This window comes from Phyllostomus discolor, chromosome 2 (assembly GCF_004126475.2).
Source record: "Phyllostomus discolor isolate MPI-MPIP mPhyDis1 chromosome 2, mPhyDis1.pri.v3, whole genome shotgun sequence".
Classification (NCBI taxonomy): Eukaryota; Metazoa; Chordata; class Mammalia; order Chiroptera; family Phyllostomidae; genus Phyllostomus; species Phyllostomus discolor.
This window is the reverse complement of record NC_040904.2, coordinates 147,755,907-147,775,631: the sequence shown is the minus strand read 5'-3', so window position 1 is coordinate 147,775,631 and position 19,725 is coordinate 147,755,907. Positions and strand designations below refer to the sequence as shown.

General features: G+C 33.4%; 1 protein-coding gene across 1 annotated transcript in view; it reads left to right on the top strand.

Annotated features, from left to right (window-relative positions):
- TRHDE (thyrotropin releasing hormone degrading enzyme) overlaps nucleotides 1-19,725 on the top strand; it is a 368,798-nt gene that overhangs the window by 287,888 nt on the left and 61,185 nt on the right. The window contains exons 10-12 of the mRNA XM_028532432.2: nucleotides 873-961; nucleotides 6,746-6,879; nucleotides 6,974-7,029. Of these exons, the coding sequence (XP_028388233.2) occupies nucleotides 873-961; nucleotides 6,746-6,879; nucleotides 6,974-7,029 (279 nt within the window). The remainder of the gene's footprint in view (nucleotides 1-872; nucleotides 962-6,745; nucleotides 6,880-6,973; nucleotides 7,030-19,725) is intronic.

Genomic DNA, 19,725 nt, shown 5'->3' with positions numbered 1-19,725 from the left:
TCTCTTTATTACAATAGTTGAGACTCATGATTGATCTCTGCCTGTTGATGGGTGATTTTACACGTCAGTTTGGAGATTGCATTCCAGAAAAGAGAGCATTAAGTGTGTCCGACAGTGTTCTTAGTATTCACCTGGGTTTAGGGGTATCTGATTATTTTTACTTTGTAGTTACTGTGCTTTAGGTGTGCTATATTAAGTTTTCTGTAAGAATATGCTAATTGTATCTTTTAGAAGAGTTAGACAAATAAAGAGAATATCGAAATGTAAATGCATGAAACCACTGAAATGTCTATTAATCTAATATAGAAACAAGTAGAAAGGAGTTACTATTAGACATAATCAATAAATACTGTGACTCAGATTTATAAATTTTATCTACTTTTATTCTTAATACAAATGCAAATCTGTTTTTTTCCCCAAGATAAATTATTTTATAGGGAGTCCTCCTTTTAAATTGAAATTAAAACTCTTAGAGGCCAAGTCTGGTTAGTGGCATTGAAAGAGTAAATTCAGTTCTGGCTGGTGTGACTCAGTGCCAGCCTGCAAACTAAAGGGTTCGATTCCCAGTCAGGGCATGTGCCTGTGTTGTGAGCCAGGTCCCTGGCAGGGGGTGCTGGGAGAGTTAACTTCACGTTGGTGTTTCTCTTCCTCTCTTTCTCCCTTCTTTTCCCCTCCCTCTAAAATAAAGAAATCTTAAATAGAAAAGAGAGAGTAAATTCATCTTTTTGACATATTTCTTACCTTTATAAGTAAGGAATTTTTTAATTTCTTTAAAGAGAGTAATAAAAATCACAAAGAAGGTGCATAATACATGTTGTTTGTTTATTTGTTATAACTATTTTTATTCTTAAAGCTTCTCTTTTATTTTGTAGTTACCTGTGGCAGATTCCATTAACTATTGTGGTAGGAAATAGAAGCCATGTGTCTTCAGAAGCAATTATTTGGGTGTCTAACAAATCAGGTAAAGTATATATCCTCCTGCAAGGAACTGTTTGGTTTTAAATAATTATTTAGCAACCTAACCTCTGGTTTCAGATGTTATAAAAATGTGAATAAAGGCAGATTAAAATAGAATGTAGAGAAATATCATAATCACCTTTACAAAATTAAGTATAATATAGTATAATTTCTACACAGTCTAATTTCAGTTGGCATACGTGTGTATCTATCTATATATATATAATTTATTTGTCTTTGATGGTAAATAGAAAATTTCAAAGTAGTTGTAGTACTAATTTTAGCTATTTCAAATTGTATCACTTTTTAATCCCAAATATAATTGAATTATAATCAGAACTCCCAATAAAGCAGGGTACCGAATACTGAAATACAGGTCACATTTTTAATTCCATTTTCCTGTTATATTCTCTTTACCAGGTGAGACTGTTTAAAGACTGGGTGAGGCAATGTTCTTCATAGAATTAGATAATTATAGGGCAGAAGGGAGGGATCTTCATCAGTCTTTAAACTATCCCCTACCCTACGTAGGATCAATTCTAAAGGAGCAGAGAGAGATGAGATTTTATTCTATTTCTAAATATCTTCAAGTAACGTAGTGACCTGTTTCAGTTCACTATCAGAAAGCTATTTCTTGACTCCAATCTAAATCCTTTATTCTAGAGTGAGAAACTGTCTCTTTTGTTTGTTTCTGATTATTATTCTTTTTTAAAATTATTGTTCTATTATAGTTGTCCCAATTTTCCCCTGTTGCTTTCCCCTGTCCTGCCCTCCTCCTACAGCCAACCCCTACCCTGTTGTCTACATCCATGGGTTATTTAAACCTGTTCCTTGCCTACAGACTTCCCCTTCTTTACCCCCTTATCCCACTCCTCCCTCCCCTCTGGCCATTGTCAGTCTGTTCCTTGTTTCCATGAAAAAAACAAACAAGTGAACAAAATAGAACCAGAGGCATGGAAACAATGATTGTTCTTTATGTAACATTTAATTTATATTTAGATGGGCAAGTATGTCAACATTTTGTTTTTCTTGCTCTTTTCAAATGCTCTGCCAGTTGCTGTTATCTTGCTATTCATAGGCATCACTTTAAACAGCCACATGTTTGGGGTTTTTTTGAAATAAGGTAAGATACAAAGAAATAAATAATGACATGAACATTGTTTATTCACCTCAGTCTTGCTATTATAAGGGAGATGTAAGTGCTCACAATACATGCACACACAAGACAATATTCTTACAGCAGAATCTAATTTGTTTACTAGAAATATAAACACTTGTATTTCTAGTTGAATTTCTACTCAATTTTATGTTATTGTATTTTAACACATAATCACAGATTATGAAAATATATGCTTTCATTTATATATATTGTATATAAAACATTCATATGTGATGCATTGAAATGCTTATTTAAGAACTTATTGGTGTTTCTCCTTTTAAATTGCATAATATAATCTATTCTTTTTATTTCTTGGAGTTAGTATTTATATGATGATTCTGAATTCACATTTACTGTATTACTTTTCTTTATATTTCTCTTTTGCCTCCATGTGGTTGTTATATTTATCTACACAATATGTTATGTGACGATGAATGCAAGCAATGGGTTGTTATAGTAATGACCCAACTATTAGAATGAAGTCAGCCTTTTATATGATTGCTTGGAACATGAAAAAGAATAGCTTTTTAGAAACAAAGTAAAACATTTCTTGTTGGAAGATAGAATAGAAATGGGAAAATTAGAAGAGCACAAACATATTGATCAAACATCAGAATCACCCCCAAACTTCACTTTTAGACAGTGCAGGGATTCAGAGCAAATCAGATTCTTTTGGGATACATTTTCCAGGTCTGTTTTCTCTAATTCCCTAATTATTTCCATGCTGTTATTCACAATATCTTCTTACGCCACACAAATTAGCCAAATACAATTCTTTTTGACCAATAGCCACAGGTCATTGTATTTGAGTGGTTGTTTTCATTTGTAGTCTTTCAGTATTAATCAGGATAACCAAATGATATTTGAAACCATATGTTTGTCTAAAATACCATCTGTGTGAAAACACATGATTGTTATACCCAATTACAGAGTTTGAGCCGTGCATAACTCTGGGAGAGGATATTTACATGGACCAGAAGTTGATAGCACACCCCATCACTCTGAAGTTGTGCACTGTTCAACCTACAGAATATAACGTGCCGTTTTCCATTAAATCACAGCAGAGTTTTCAGTTGATAAAACATTGCCTCAGTTAAAATGCTGAAGAATTTGTGGGGGCATGCCTATTCCTACTCAATGCTTCTTGGAAACTTTTAAAATACATACATATGTCTTGATGCTCTTAGGAAAGACCTAAAAGAAAGGTAGCCTTTCTGTTTTCCTTGTCCAGTCTCATTCTAATTGTGTTCACTTTTGCCTTGAAGTTCTTCCTTTTGATGATGAAAAAAAAAACATGACATCAGGAAAAAATTAAGAAAAAGATTATTAATTCTTGTCTTCTTTTATACAGGATGGGACAAAAGTAGGTATACAGTTGTGGATATGAAAAACACAGAGTTTACTCTTATATTATTATTTATTAATCAATGTATTATTTTCCACAGAACACTGTAAGCCCACTTTTGTCCAACCCTGTATGTTGTAACTTTTCCTCCTCCCCCACAAATAGCCAATTAATGTCAATGAAACATATTTATCCATAAAATATTAGGAAAATATCCTGGTTAATTATTGGCAATATATGTAAAAAATCACCTTTCAATTATAGCAATCAAATCAGTGTTTTTATAATTGTTCATTATCAATCATGTAGATTTAACCTCACAAGATACTAAAGGCAAAGTCATGAAGAATGTAGAGTGTAAATTTGATTTGAATCATCCTAAACTCTTGACACTTCAATTTTTAAAGTGGTTTAAATGAATGTCTAATTAATTTCAAGTTAAGGTATAGATGACTATAGCCTAAAAGTAGTTTTAAAACCAATTTTTAAGTTATCAAAAGTAGGCAAAAGGATTTATCTCTTGTTTTTATTATGAAATACTGAGGATGCAGACATTTAAAATATAGTAACTTGTGTGCTGACTGGCTATAACTTAAAATGCAATGGAAAGGAATAAAAGTAATGCCAAATGTTAGAAAAGATTCAAAATAAAAGAAAAATTAATGCTGAAAAATAGGAGTAACATTAAAAACTAGCATAATGCTGTAGTGCTTTCCTTAGGCATTTTCAAGAGTCCAGTGAGAAAACCAGCATGTGTTATTTATACCTGAGTTTGTTGTATATTGTTACCCTGGTGAAATGAATTTTCATTTTAAATTCTGATTGTTCTGTAACCAGCCAGTGTTACGTAGAAAGGCCCAATCTCCTTTCTGTTGTTATTCCAAAATAATGCATAGAATATAAAAACAAAAAGTTCCAACCACTGTGTGCCTTGACAGAGTTAAGTCTTATGCCATTTTGGATACATTCTAAATGTCATTTTTAACTGTTATTACTAACACTTGAAATATAACTTCCATACTTTTTATTATGGTACTTACCAACTACTGTACCTCATTAGACCACTAGAAAAGATCTCTTTAATATTCATTGCTTGCCATTAGTTAATTTTCAAATGTTCTTCAGAACTATTTAGAGATATAATTAACTAGAAGGAAAAAGATATTTAAAATCTATTATGTATCTTTTAGGGAATCATCTTTCCAAAGATTTCATTTATAACAAAGGCATGCATAAAATTATTCACAAACAATAATATCCTTCAGGTTTTAGTTAAGAGTTTAATAAAGTAATACTCAATATTTTGGTCTTAATTTTTTCTCAGTGGATTCAGGCATGACTAATTAAAATCTATCTTTATAAGATTACTTTTTAAAAATGCCATATTTTGTTAATTTTTTTGTTTTTATTTTTACATCTGTAAAATGGGTGATATTCTAAAATTTTACAGAAATTTTGTGGATAAACACATTAAATTTTTGAAAAATATACAAAAGATCAGAAACTTGGAAAGCTATTAATATTGTATAGCAATAGAGGGTAGATTTATTTTTCCAGGTACCATGGATTAAGCTAGGTAAAAATCTCAAACTAAGAAAAATAGCCCCTTCTTTTAATCATAGAATTAGAAGGGACTTTAAATGCTATCATTTGGCCCATGTGGTTATTTATAGATAAGGAAATTGCAAATGACAGAGAATCAATGGCTGAAGTTGGAAACATTTACATATGTATATATAGGAAAAGTGGAAGTAGAGCTCATCTGTTCTATTCCTGTTCTAATTCTTGTTTTCAGTGCTCTCCCCTCTCCTTTTGAATCAATATAATAATGTGAAAAGTGTATATCATAGTACAGTGAAAGCATTGTATCATCTTGTATCGATAGAGCATGATGTAGTAAACAGACACCAAAGTCAGGAGACCCAAGGTGGACCGTTTGCAGCTTTCTTGGACAATTCAATTAACCTTCCTTTGCCTCATTTCTTTTTATGTTCCAACAGATACTATTTATAAGGTGACAAGAAGTTGAAGTGCTATTTGAAGCCTTAAAGACTAGATTTTTTTGTTCAGTATATGTTTATGTTTAAAAATTTTTTTACTATACATTTTTGAAAATTACATATGTATAACATGCATTAGATTAGCACATCCCATTCCAGACCTAAGCAAATAATGGTCACTGATGCTCACCCAGTAATTTTTGTGGTATAAACTCTTCTTTTGTGTGGGTTTCTTAAAGAGAGTACTCTTTAAAGTTAGTGTTTAAAAAATAAATAAAACCCACGTTGTAGTGAGATATGTAAAAACCTTGATAATAGAATGAGATTTGGAGGTTGTGTTTCATACTCAGACATAACACAGTTTCTATGATGCATTTTCTGGTGTCCAGGAACAAAAATTAGACCAGTGGTGCCTGTGCACACAGGTGTGCACATTTGTATAAAACATAAATTTTAAGTAAACTTCATACATTAGGTAACTTCTGTGAAGCATGAGTCCTAAGGACATCAACAAAAATGATTAGACCTAAGGTTCTTTGAAATCAATAAACGCTGACATTAAAAGTGAATGGAGTTCTCTCTCTGTTTGATGGAGTTAAATAAGTAAGTTATAAGATTGTTTTTACTGGTCTGCTTTAATTGAATTACTGGAGAATATAATCAAGTTATCATTTAACGAAATGATTTCAATAAGCAGAATTTTCTCTTTGTTCTAATTATATGTAGTGATATTAAAATCAAACAAATGAGGTTCCTTTTCCCAGCATTATTGATGATGCTGGAAAGTGTTATTTATTAGTACTTCCAAGAAAGCACAAGAAAAAAAGGCAGTGAGCCACACTGACTTTCAAACAAATGAGCTGTATGGTAATCAGTTTCTCACTGAACAAGATAAGTAGATATGCACATAAAACCTTTTCTTTTATTCTGGCCACATATCCACATACAAATTAACTAGCAGTCACACAAATACAGTGGTATATTCCTTGATTGTGTTTCATATTTTGAAAAACAAAATATGTATGGGTTATAGAGTTTTGTCAAGAACAGAAATGTTAATTATAAGAAAAATTAATTGAGGTAATAAGTAACCAACTAAAGGTTTTCTAGCAAATTCTCGATATAGTGATTAATTGATTAAAGAGTAGATTTTAATGAAGTATTTAGGATGGTGTTCTTTTAAAATTATTTGTATTCTAATATGTGGTATTAAGAAAACATACTTTATACCATTTTAACCCTTAAAGTTTAAAACCTGTTCTACCCCCAAAATGTTATTTTCAGAGCACCACAGAATAACTTCTTTGGCCAAAGGAAGCTGGTTGCTTGGGAACATCAATCAAACTGGCTATTTTAGAGTCAACTATGATTTAAGGAATTGGAGGTTATTAATTGATCAATTAATCAGGAACCATGAGGTAAACTGGATTTACTCATCAGAGATCTGTGTTGATATGTGAATCTGCCATTTTAATCCTAAGTGACTCCATTTTCTCCTGGTTGACCTCATAGGTTCTCTCTGTCAGTAATCGAGCAGGCTTGATCGACGATGCCTTCAGCCTAGCCAGGTATGTCCTCCTGGGGATCTCCACAATAACACTCATGTCCATAAGACATCCTCTAGGTGCTAAATTGTATGCATATTTTAAATAATATAAGGGGGGACCCCCAAAAAACCCACTGGAATTAACTTCAGGAAGGCTGCCCCTTCTACTACAGACTTCCCTTGTGAAGTGAGTGGTCTAGGAACGCCTCAGGATCAGTGTACATGCTGGTGTTGTGAGAGGCTGCATTCTGCTTCAGTGAATTTTTTTTTGAAGGCTCTTTCACTGCTTGTGCCCATTTCATGATGGGTGATTTATGAGTGGACCTGCCCGCACCTCACTGAGTGTTCAGCAGTTTTTGACCAAAAACATGATGATCTCTGTGCTTCACTCTCCCTATTCACCTGATCTTGCCTGGAGAGACTTTCCTTTTGTTTCCCGGGTTGAAAAAATTCCTCAAAGGGAAATATTTTGCCATTTTGAAAGAGGTGAAACAAAACAGCAGGAGCACTAAAAGGCATCAAAATCTACAAGTTCAAAAACTGTTTTGAGCAGTGGAAAAAAATGTCTTGATAGGTGTGTTGCATCAAATGGAGAGTACTTTGAAAGTGACTGAAGTGTAAACATGTAAGAATAAATACACAATTTTTTAAATAAATGAAGTCCATTTTGTGGCTCCCACTTTGTAAATCTTTTAAAACAATTTCTAACTCATATTCTTTGTGTTTGGAGATGAATTATAATAGTGTCCCAAATTCTTGATCAATAGCAGCCACAGGGTATTTTTGTCAGGAGAAGGTTGGTCAATTTTCACTGCAAGTTCAATTTAACACTCTGGAGATTAATAATCTCTTCCCAATTTTATTAATGAACTCTACAAAAATAACTGTTGTGCCATATTTGATTTTTGATGGAAAATACCTTCAAGCTTCAGCAATTTATTTGGAATATACTGGTGTATATTTTTATAATTTTAAAAATCTAATTCATTATGGAAAACTTTTGCTGCTTGATAGAAATCAATATTCAATGGGCTAAAGCTCTTTGGACAAAATATATATCAATCTTGTAACAGAAGTTGTTAATTGTACTAGTTGTAGTAATATTTATGTTATTGTCTTAATTAGATTTATCATGTTATGCCTTTGAATAGTCATTAAATGCCACATTTTTGTTGATTTTTAATATTCACATCAATAAAATTCCTTGTAAATAATTTTGATTGTAAGCACAAGCAATCTATTTAATTTTAAGACTATTAAAGTAAACTCACACATTTTGTATTTCATATTCAACTACAGTTTTAATTTTAGAAATATGATATTACAAGCTACAAATTAGGTAATGTATAATTTTTATTACCTGGTTTTCATGATTTATAACATTTTCTCCTATGATAATTGTGTGAAACCAGTTAACTATGTTTGTGCTGATACAAACATGTAAGTTGTCTTAGTAATAGCGTTATTATATACATAGGATCTAAAACTGCTTTTATTATTTGTACATATGATCAAATTTAATTTCTTTTCCATGCACTAACAATTTTATATCACACATTGTCACATTCCAATTCACTAAAACTAATGGGCTTAAATATGGAAGGCTTAATAAATAGTTACAGCAATAGAAGCAAAAAGTTTAGTGCCAGGTTACTGAGGTCGGTTTTTGTATAAATAAATAATATGTAATGTAAAACGCACAAAACTTGACAAAGAAGAAGTTTTAATTGCTCTCAAAAACAAACAAAACTCTGATCTTTGCCTTACTGTTATCACAAAGAAGCCAAGAATCATTACTAGTATTTTCTCTTTCTTGATGTGTAATGCTGTATTAGTGCCTCATTCTGACCCGGCATGCTGAGTTCCAAGTACAGAATTGCCTCCTCACTGAATGGCAAGGAAATTTCTAATGAAATTGTACCAGGTGAATGGAGTTGTTTAATGAGAACTGGGGTAAATGTGGGCGGTTCCATAGCACAGTGTCATCTTATTGGGCAAAACATTTAGAAGTAATAGAGGTGAAGGGAGGCCTGCTGAAGTAGTGATTGTGGAGATGATTGAGATGTGGCTTGTGCTCTACAGTAAGACATGAAGACATTAATGAAAGTATAAGGTATGATATGAAGAATAGTTTGACACAGAAGGTTAGATATGCAATTACGGTGGAAATAGAATGTATTTAATGTAACATTACACTGAGAGAGAAATGAGAGAGAGAAACAGAGTGAGAGAGAGAGAGAGAGAAAATGAGATTGGGAACTAAAAGAGAATGTCACCAACTAATAATTATTAAGCCCTTATAAGGTTACAGACACTGTTCTGTTTTACATATAGTAATTTATATAGTTCTCACAGCTTTGTCCATGTGGTCTGGCTTTAGAACCCATGTTGTATATCTAGGTATCTATATCTGTCTATGTATATTACTGTTAATACATACATATATATACATATATATAATGTGTTACATATCTATAATCAGTAATATTATTTTAATAAGAGAGCCAGGCAATATGGAAAGACTGAAAGGATTTGAAATAGTAGTTCATGTGAATCCTTATGGATTTGAAATGATGGTAAGAAAGCAAGTAGGTAGTGATACCCTAAAGAAAGAGGACAGTCAGAGATCAAAAGGAAGGCATCTTTTGACCCTTTTGCACTAAATGATAGAAGTCATTTTTAAATGGAATATTAATGTGGGTGAATTATTTTTTTGAAAATTAAGTTCCTGTTGAGTAAGACAGCCTTCAATGCTAACTGTGGAAGCCTTAAATGTTCAAAGCAAACAATTTAATCTTCCTTTATATAAATTAACTAGGAAAATATACAAATCTCATTGAATATATATTAAAGTTTCTTTTATTAATCATAAGATAATTTTTATATTAGGATGCAAGTAAAGAAATACGAAATCAGATATGTTGAGGTAAGTGCCCTGCACTTACTTGGTTAACAGTTATTTATATTTCACTGAATTTTGTAAATGCTGCATAGTTTTGCTACTAACTGGTATCAACCTTCTTTCAGTTTCTAGAACACATCATGCTCTCTTTGGCTTCTTAGGTAACAAGTAGAAAATAGCAAATATTTATTAAAACATATATTCCAGGTATTGTACTAAGGCTTTTATGAATGGCCTTGTTCAATTTTCTTTGTACTCCCATGGAGTGGGTATAATTACTATAACCATTCTACAGGTGGGACACAGTGGTAAAGAGCAGTTTAGTCACTTAATTCAGATGGGACAGCTTTTAAGTGAGGAGTTTGGAATTCAACCCCAAACAGTGGCACAACCTATGACCACAAGTCAGAGTGACTTTGCCCACCCTCATCTCATTTGTCTGTCAGGAATGTTACTACTCACTTAAAAAAATTATTTCACTTGCATCCCCTTAACTGAAGCCTTACCTGTCCTTCCAGTAAGTTGACATCCTGAAGACCTCTGTTAGAGCAATTGTCACCTTGTAGCTCAAGCACTTACCTTTGTGGATCCCTAATGATTCTTGGATAAACTCAAGAATGGAGCTTTGTCTCATTCTTGTATTACTACTGCCTAATTTAATGTTTGGTACAAGACTATTGCCAATATGTATTTGTCGCATGAGTTGATGATCAATTATTAGTTATTCAAACTATAAATGTTCATGTTACTATTTGTGTACAATTAAGTAAACATATTCTAGGTATTCTTTTAATGGTTGTTTTTAAATGATAAGCACCACATTAATGCATTCTATAATTATACAACATTAAAACAAAAGAGAAATACAACACGATAGTTTTCTTTTCCTCCACTCCCCTGCCAACACTTTACCCTCCTCACAAGTAAAAATTGTATTTACACTATCAATCTGGCAATTTTTTATTTACATTTTTGTACAGTTTATTTTTTTTTACCTGAACAGAAATTTATTCTGTTATCTGACTCATTGATAAAAATAGGTCTGGGGAGGTTTATTCCACTGTTTCTGATTTTTGGTTATAATAATGAAGACTGCAGTGAGTATCCTTGACCTGTCTGTTGCTGCATGTATGTGTATTTTTATAGGATTGCTTCCCCAAGTGGAATACTTGGTTCAAAGAGTATAAAATTTTTAGTAAATATTACACACTGTATACCAAAGACTGTTCCAGTTGAACCCTCTATCAACCATGTATGACAAGGTTCAATTCCCTCAAACCCACCTTGATACTGAAGAGTATAACTTTCACATTTTTGACAGTCTGGAAGCAAAAATAACTTGTTTTGAAGTTGTTTGCTTGTGCATCTTTTATACATATACATTTTCTATATATGCATTGTCTAATTTTCTTTAACATTAATACATTTATAACCAATTATGTCAATACTACTTATTTAAAAGAACTCCCTTATTCACAGATTTGAAATGATAGCTTTAACTTTATACACATGCTCATGTTTCAGGGAATTGATGTGATTCTGTTTAATTGGTCTCTGTTCTTTTAACCACTAGTGCCTTATTGTTCCAATTAATTTAGCATCATGGTATGCTGTGGTTGATGAAATTTTCTGTTGTGCTTGTTTAAAATCTTGTACATAGTCTCTTAAATATAATTTTAGAATTAATTTGACAAAGCCCATTAAAAATCCTGCTATAATTATGACTAGATATGGTTTGGATTTATACATCAATTTTTAAAGAAATAACATGTTTTTATGTGTGAGCTTTCCAATTTCAAAACATTTTATTTCTTCCTCTTTATCCAGGACTATCAGTCAAGGTCTTTGATTTTATGCACATGGTTTGTGGTAATGTCATATTATTTCTTAATTTTTAAACATGATGTATGTTTCTGTAGGAAATGGCACTGCTTCTGCATGTACATATTCTGATTTTCATTGCTGGCACATGCAGGATCAATTAATTGATTGCCTTGCAAATGTCATTGTGTTTTGAATTGAACTTTGAAATTAGTGACTAAGATGCAATATCTAAGTGCCTATTTTGTTGTTGGTTGGTATTTGTGTTTGGTTTTGTCTTTTGTTTTCATAAAGCATTGTTAGATTGGGAAATATAAAAATGAACAAGATGCATTTCTTGTTTTCACTGAATTCATAATCTAGTAGGAAAAATACGTTGTAGATGATGAACTATTGAATATGTTCAGATATAGGTACTATGAATAAGATATTATGAAGACATTGGAGACATTGGGAAGAATTAGTGTGGCTTAGGAAGATCATGGAGCACATGATATAGTAAATAATATTAGAAGAATGAAAATTTACTATGGAAATCCATGAAAGGCTTAAAGGTAGGAGATTAAGAGTAGGAAAAAGTATAAACTAGAGGAAAGCCTTTGCAGAACTATTACAATAGCAATGCTCATGCTACAACTTGGGTAAAGAAGAGATTTGAGAAGTAATGGAATTGGCAGCCAGATGAGGTAAGAAATGTTACTGAAGTTATTAGCTTCATATGTGATTGAAACTGGAAATTTGGAAGATTTGCCAGTGCAAGTGTAGTAACCACTGGGGGAGATTTGTATATTTAAAGTTATTAGCATTCTTCAAGTACAATTTTAAAAAGCTATAAAAGTGTGCATCACTGGATTGTGGACCCCTATTGTATTTTGCTCAAAATATTCAAAATACATGAAAATTATTTGGAAAGTCTGTTCATATCCAAAGAAGTTCCAGAGACAAGTGATAATGATGGTGATCATCATCATCATCATCATCATCACCACCACTCTGGGCAGCTCCTGCACTGACTTATTTATTTAGTCATCACTTTCCTGGAATATTCAATTATGCAGAACACATGCCCATTTACTAGATTATTAATATCATAACATTCTTGTTTAGTCTGTGTAGTATATTTACAAAAGTTCTATCATGGACTACTCCATTAAGAGTCTAATCACTTACAAAGCCTTCACAAGAACAGATTGTTACAACTTAGTTTGCAGACTTTGTTAAGGAATAAGATGGAAGTGATTTCTTTTAAAATATTAGTGTTTTATTAACAAAAAGCACCAGGACCTATATCTTGAGATTATGAATGTCTCACTTAGAAGCGCTCTATTATTGGTGAGCAGCATCATTAGTGCTTACTGCATGTTTGATGAATGTATGTTAAAAAATTAATCAGTACATTTTTATCAACTTGATTCAGAGTTTATAAATCTGAGATATGTTAGGGAAACTGGAAACCTAGTATATGAACCAGTGAAAATACAATGGCTCTAGAAGAAGTAAATAATGAGAACACTCCAAATCTATGCTTAAACATTATTTATGTTTCTGAGCTCTGGTTTCAGGATTGATGGCATTGTTAAAGCCACCTTAACAAACAATGTTTGCAGACTGAGTCATAGTGATCAGTTCCTTTAGGGACTTCTTTCATCGTGGCTTTTACTAGAGTTTCTTCTATTTCATCCAGATGGCTCTCCTGCATTTTGCTTAGAGTTTCTCTTGCAAATCATGTGTTGATCATTTCTTCCCTCATTGCAGTAACGTGAAGTGCCTGAAAAGCAACTCTGCTCCTTCAGCTTGGCTAGATGAGCTGTTTCTCCTACTTTGATAGCTGGTTGTTTAAATGTGTAATGTGCTGAACTTCATAGAGGAAAGGGAGAAGGAATGACTTAGAAACCTTTTGTGAGAAATATATTGGCAGGCTGGATGTTTGGTCCTGATTCTCCCACTCTGGTGCGGTGCTAATAGGACCACTGCATTCAGCTGAGTGTGACAATGCAAAACCTGAGGAAAGATCCTGGGTACCTCAAATGCTGTCTAGGGCTTCATAAATTCTGATTTTATGATGGATGTTTAGTTTATTCATTGTTTCTTTAATTCCCACCTTTTTCTTTTTTAAGGTACTACTACATACCTCAGCATACACATTTTTCTTTCTAAGTTGTTTCTTATAATGAAATCATGAAAGTTATTATTAATAAAAGTTTGAGAATACTGATGGAAATGCACTTTATATTGTACTCACTGGGATAGAGAGAAGGATGATTCTTTAGCTGTTTGTATTTGACTCACTTGAGAGAAGTATCTATGTATGATTATGTTCTTATTTATCTTTTGTTAAGTTACCCCAATGTGCTTGAGAAAGGATTATAATTAAATATGAAATTCTGAAAGTGATAAAACTGTTTATTGCAAATAAGATTTATTGTAGTAGGCTAGATGCTTCCAATCATCTGCCACTGACCGGGCGTCATGAAAATTAGCTTGTAGTTACCCTCCCAGCCTTTCTAACCAGTGCATATCTTTTTGCGCTGTTAACAGTGACTCAGAGTGAGTTCACTCAGAGGTTTCATGGCCATCCCCCAAGATCACTATGTTTCTCACATCTCAGAGGCTGGGAACTCTAATTACTTATTTGTCATCATCAGCTAATGATTCTCTTGAGAGACACAGAATGTTACCTTGAAGTCCTCTCTTTTTATACCTTTTTGCATGCAATTACTTAACAATTCATATTCAAAAGGCCTCTAAATTAGTCGTAGTTTATGCAACACTTTGTCACAGATTAATGTTGAAAATAATTTGAAAGCATTTTCAGGATTTTTTTTTACTATGAAGAGCTGGAAATCATCAGCTTTCTTTCTATGATGATAGCCCAGTAAAAGCCTAGCATGTATGCCTGAATTTTCAACTACACGGTTCCTTCAGGCATACACTTGTTAGAGAGGGAGGTAACTTGTTCCTTCGAGCTATATTTAGAATCTTTTGCAATTGCAGTTGCAGGTGTTGCCCTTGGGATAAGGATTTAGGAGGCGGTACCATAGCAGGTGTTTCTAAGAAGTACAAACCTCCTGAGGCACTGAGGGAAGCCTGTGGCTCTTGAGGACGGCAAACTTTTCTTAGACACCTTTAAATTGTACTTCGTTAAATCAAAAGCAAACATGTAACCTTCCGGTGCCACCTTTGTGTTTCAGATCCGTGGGTGAAAATGTTTTAATATTAATGTCTGATGTCTGAGAGTGCTAAGTAAAAAGTGTAACAGTGATATTTTGACATCGTTCTGTAGAATTGATCCATATTCATAGCAAACACCCTTCACTCTTGAGTTACAAAAATGTGGGTAATGTTTGTCCATTATTTGGGTTTGCATAAACCATTCTTTTTAAAGAATAAATAGCCTAAAATCCGAATACAAATACAAATGTTTGAATAGGTATATACATTTATGCTCTTTAGCATCTCACAACTGAAAAACAATTTTATAATTAATGTTATTAGTAGTGTCTGGTCATATTTGACACAAAACTGCAATTCTTTTGATTCTCTAATTGTTTTGGAACCTAAGCCTGAGATTTCATGAGATTTGTTCTTGGATCTCTGAGCTTCCCAAGAATTGGAAATACTTGCCTGCTTACAAATAATTTAAATTATTTAGGCAGAGTCCCTCCCAAATGCTCATATATACATCAACTTTACTTGAACAGATATTTGTAATATACTCTTTTACTGTAAAGAACTGAATAATTATCTTAGTATTTCTCCTTTCGTGAATATGAAATTTTGTCCCTTCTGCAGCTTGCTGGAGATCTTTGCATATTCAGGGGCAGTGCTGCTCTGAGCCTGATCTGACCACTTATGTCAGAATCGCCTGAGATGTTTTATTAGAAATTGCACATTCCTAGGACTGCCTGGGAGTCTGCATTCTGTGCAGCACTTCATGAGATCCTGACAATCACAAGAACATGAAAACTACTGCTTTTGAGGCTACAAGGGTATTGACGGCATCAATTTACACAGGCAGGTGCTTCTTTGACACTGAAAAGCCTGAAAGTAGGCACCCTTAACAATCATAAGAATGGCTGTCTTTGGATTCTGGAGTCAGGATGTCAGAGAACCCAAAATACTATTTTTTATTCTTTTTCTTAAATATGTAGCCATATCAGATATTTCATCTGATACCTGTCAACATAATTCACGATTCAGGTGTCTCAGAAATTTTCCCAAGCATGCAAAGGCACTGGAGGGTTCTGATGTCGTTAGGGGCCACGTTTGCTTCCAAATGAGCTTACTGGCACAGCCAGCCATGCGCATGCACATCCAGTTCTAAGGTGTTCAGTAGTTTCCATAGTTGTGAAGGACATGACAGAATTTTCTTGCAAATTAATCTGGCATCTAAACTTGGAATATTCTGCCAATCTATTGGCAATGCAAGTAGATAGGAACAGTGGAGCTACCTACTAAGCAAGTGCTGAGAGAAGAATATTTAGGTTTTGTGATTATTCTATAATGTTCTTTGAAGGAATCAGAAACTTAGAAAGATTAAGGGAAGAAAAGGAAAGTAAATATATATTCTTTCAGCAAGAAATAATTGATTGAAAGATAACAAGAGTTTTGTGGTAGACTTCATGGAAAAATTAAATGAATCCTTCTGCCATTTGGCTTATTAATATAAAAGCCTAAGTCACATACAGTCTCATACAAATGAAAGAGTGCCTGCTTTCATTTGTATTATGATAAATTAAATTATAAAAGTATTTAATATAGGAATACACAAATATATGTATTAGTGCAGGTTTATGATAACTACTCACTGCTTTAACTTGTCTTAGAATGATGCTTTCCTATCTGAGAAGTGAGAGTCATGGGGCTTTTTGACAGTCTTCGTTTTAACAAACATGCTAATCAGCCAATGATAAAGTAAAGAACTGCTTGCATTTTTCTCCCAGCACTCATAAAATCTATTTTGGGCTTCAATAGTCACTTACCAAAGGTAGTCATGTTACCTCAATAAAGAAACTAGACTAAAGATAAAGGAAAATTAGTTTCTACTTGCCAAAAAAATTGGAAAATTTCACTTCTATATTTGAAGAGGCAGTAATTTGGGGAAGGGGGAAAATGATAGAAAATTTAGTTCCCAAAATTTGTGCTATGAAGGTGAGTGATTGATTCAAATTAACACACACTTTTTTTGCTTATGAAGCAAAATTTAAAGTGTTGAGATGTGATTTGAAATACATGATATACTCCATTAATTTTTTGCAATTTGAACTATTCTGTGTGTAATGCTTCAAATGCCCTGGTGTGGAATGGAGTACCGGGGAAGGGGCCTTCACTGTTTTAGATGTAAGAAAATATCAGATTAGGAAAACTTGACTCTTTGCAGCTATACCAAAACCTATTTAATGTTATTTAAAGATATGAATGCAGGCCCACTCAGAAGCTAAGAAGTAGTGTTGTGCCCTGCAGAATCAGATCACATTTGAATCACAGATTGGATTCTTCCTAACCCGGGAATAGCCTGGAGCGCAGTTGATTCTCACCTCTAAAGGAAGAACTTTCCAGTTAGTTGCTCAGCTGCTTCACCTAATTAGGATCAGCATTAAACAGAAGTTCAGTATCAAGCCTCCAGGTCACCAGGTGGTAGAGCTTAACAGAAGTGCAAAAAATGAGACTTTGTAATAAGAAAAAAAATTAGTCTAGCAGTCTATGTGTGAAAAATTCAAGTGAGGCTAACAGGCCTTGAAGAGAATAATGACTATCAGAGAATGATATGTGGGTGCTAACTTAAAAACACTCCAAATTAGTGGACAGTTTTTGGGAATGCTGTCCCAAAACAGAAAGAACACGAGGTGAAAATTAGTAGGTTTTGCGTTCCCTGTGTGCACTGTATTGGCAGTTAGTTGTATAAACTGAGGGCAAGATCATGAATTTTATCGATGCCATATAGAGGGAAAGGTTACTTCTACTTTTTCAAATGATAGTGAAACTCAAATAATTACAGAAATCTAGTTATTGTGCAAAACAATTAGGCCCCTCCTGTCTACATTACTATGCTCTTAATTATCTGCAGAGTTTCTCAGGTTTTCTTTTCTTTTTTCTCTGTTTTAAAGATTGGATTTATTTATTTTTAGACAGAGGGAAAGGGAGGGAGAAAGAGAGGGAAAGAAAGATCAATGTGCGGCTGCCTCTTGAGCGCCCCGCACTGGGGACCCGGCTTGCGACCCAGGCATGTTCCCTGACTAGGAATCAAACTGGTGACCCTTTGGATCACAGGCCTGTGCTCAATCCACTGAGCCACATCAGCCAGGGCAGAGTTACTCAGGTTTTCTATTTCCATTTTTAAAATGTTACTGCATTTTTTGAATTTTGACATTGATAAACTGTCATTTTTTTAGGAAGTGAAGCATTGAGAAATCCATATAAAATTTGTTTTTCAATAAATGCAAAGCAATATTGAAAGGGATTTCAATAAACAATATATACAGTCAGAATGGTAATGAATGTGTTGACAGACTGATGACAGACGTGTGGACTGGAAGGTAGGTGCATAACAAAGGGCCATGAGACTTGTTTCATGTTATGATGAAGTCATCTTATTTGGCCTCACAAAGATTATTTTTAATTTCATATGAGAAAAGTCATACAGAATTTTAAAATTTGAGAATCATAGGCAAGGCTTAGTTAAAATAAATTCAATTAATTTTTTTAATGAAAGGAAGATATTATTGATTTAAATATTTTCTGTGCATAAATTATATACTAAATAATTATTGTTATCACATATACCAATAAAAGATTATAAGTGTTTGATGAAGAAATTTTCCAATAACCTTACTTCAGGATATGCCAAATTAAAAGTGAAGTAGGAATATATATATTTTTTATTTGTTAGTCTGTATTTCATCATTATAAATGGACAGGAATTAGTCAGAAAATCTTTCAGTATTGCTTACTTGATTTATACAAGAGCAGACTCTCAAAAGACTCAGAATTATCTTCTAGAACAGGGGTACCAAACTTATCATCATCTGGGGCCATATCAGTCTCACAGTTGCCTTCAAAGGGCCAAATGTAATTTTAGGACTGTATAAATGTAACACTCTTAACTAGAGGCAAGGAGCTCAGTGCTGCCACCTGGTAGAAACAAGGTGCTGGCTGGATAAAACAAGGTGGAGGGCTGGATTCTGCTGGCCCCTTAAGGTACAGGCTTCCCCCGTTATGTGAGTGTTCTAGGAACCCAGCAGTATCAGTGTATCAGCTGGCATTGTGTGAGAGTCTGTCTGCATTTGGCTTTAGTAATTTTTTTCATTGTGCTTGCCCATTTAATGATGGGTAATTTACAAACCCAACTGCCCACACTGTGTTGAGTATTCAGCAATCTTTGACCAAAAATGGCACAATCTCCATGCTCCACCCCCCATTAATCCAATCTTACCCAGAGCAAGTTTTTTATTTTTATTACCCTGGGTGAAAAAAGTCCTCAAAGGGAAATGTTTTGCCAATGTGGAAGAAGTAAAACAAAAAATGGCAGAAGCACCAAAAGGCATCAAAACTGACAAGTTTAAAAACTGTTTTAATCAATAGAAAAAATGTCTCAATAGCTGTATTGCATCAAATGGAGAGTACTTTGAAGGTAACTGGAGTTTAAACATGTAAGAATAAATACACAATTTTTTATAAATAAATTCTGAGTGTCTTTTTGGGTCCCCTTCACATGTGGTATCATCATCCAGTTTCTAGTTTCATCACAGTTAAGCTGGTCAGTGTATACAATGTCTATACGTGGTATTGACCTTGTCATGTAAAGATACATGATATGATAACATCTTTCACAAACAAGCAAAATGGATATCATGAGAAGCATAAGAAGCACTTCAAAATGCTTCTTGTAGGTTGATTTTTTTAGTTTTAATTTTTGATGCTTACTGGAAAGAATAATTCACAAACAGAGCATTCTGGAATACAATGTTAGTCAGCAATATTTTCCACTTATAACAG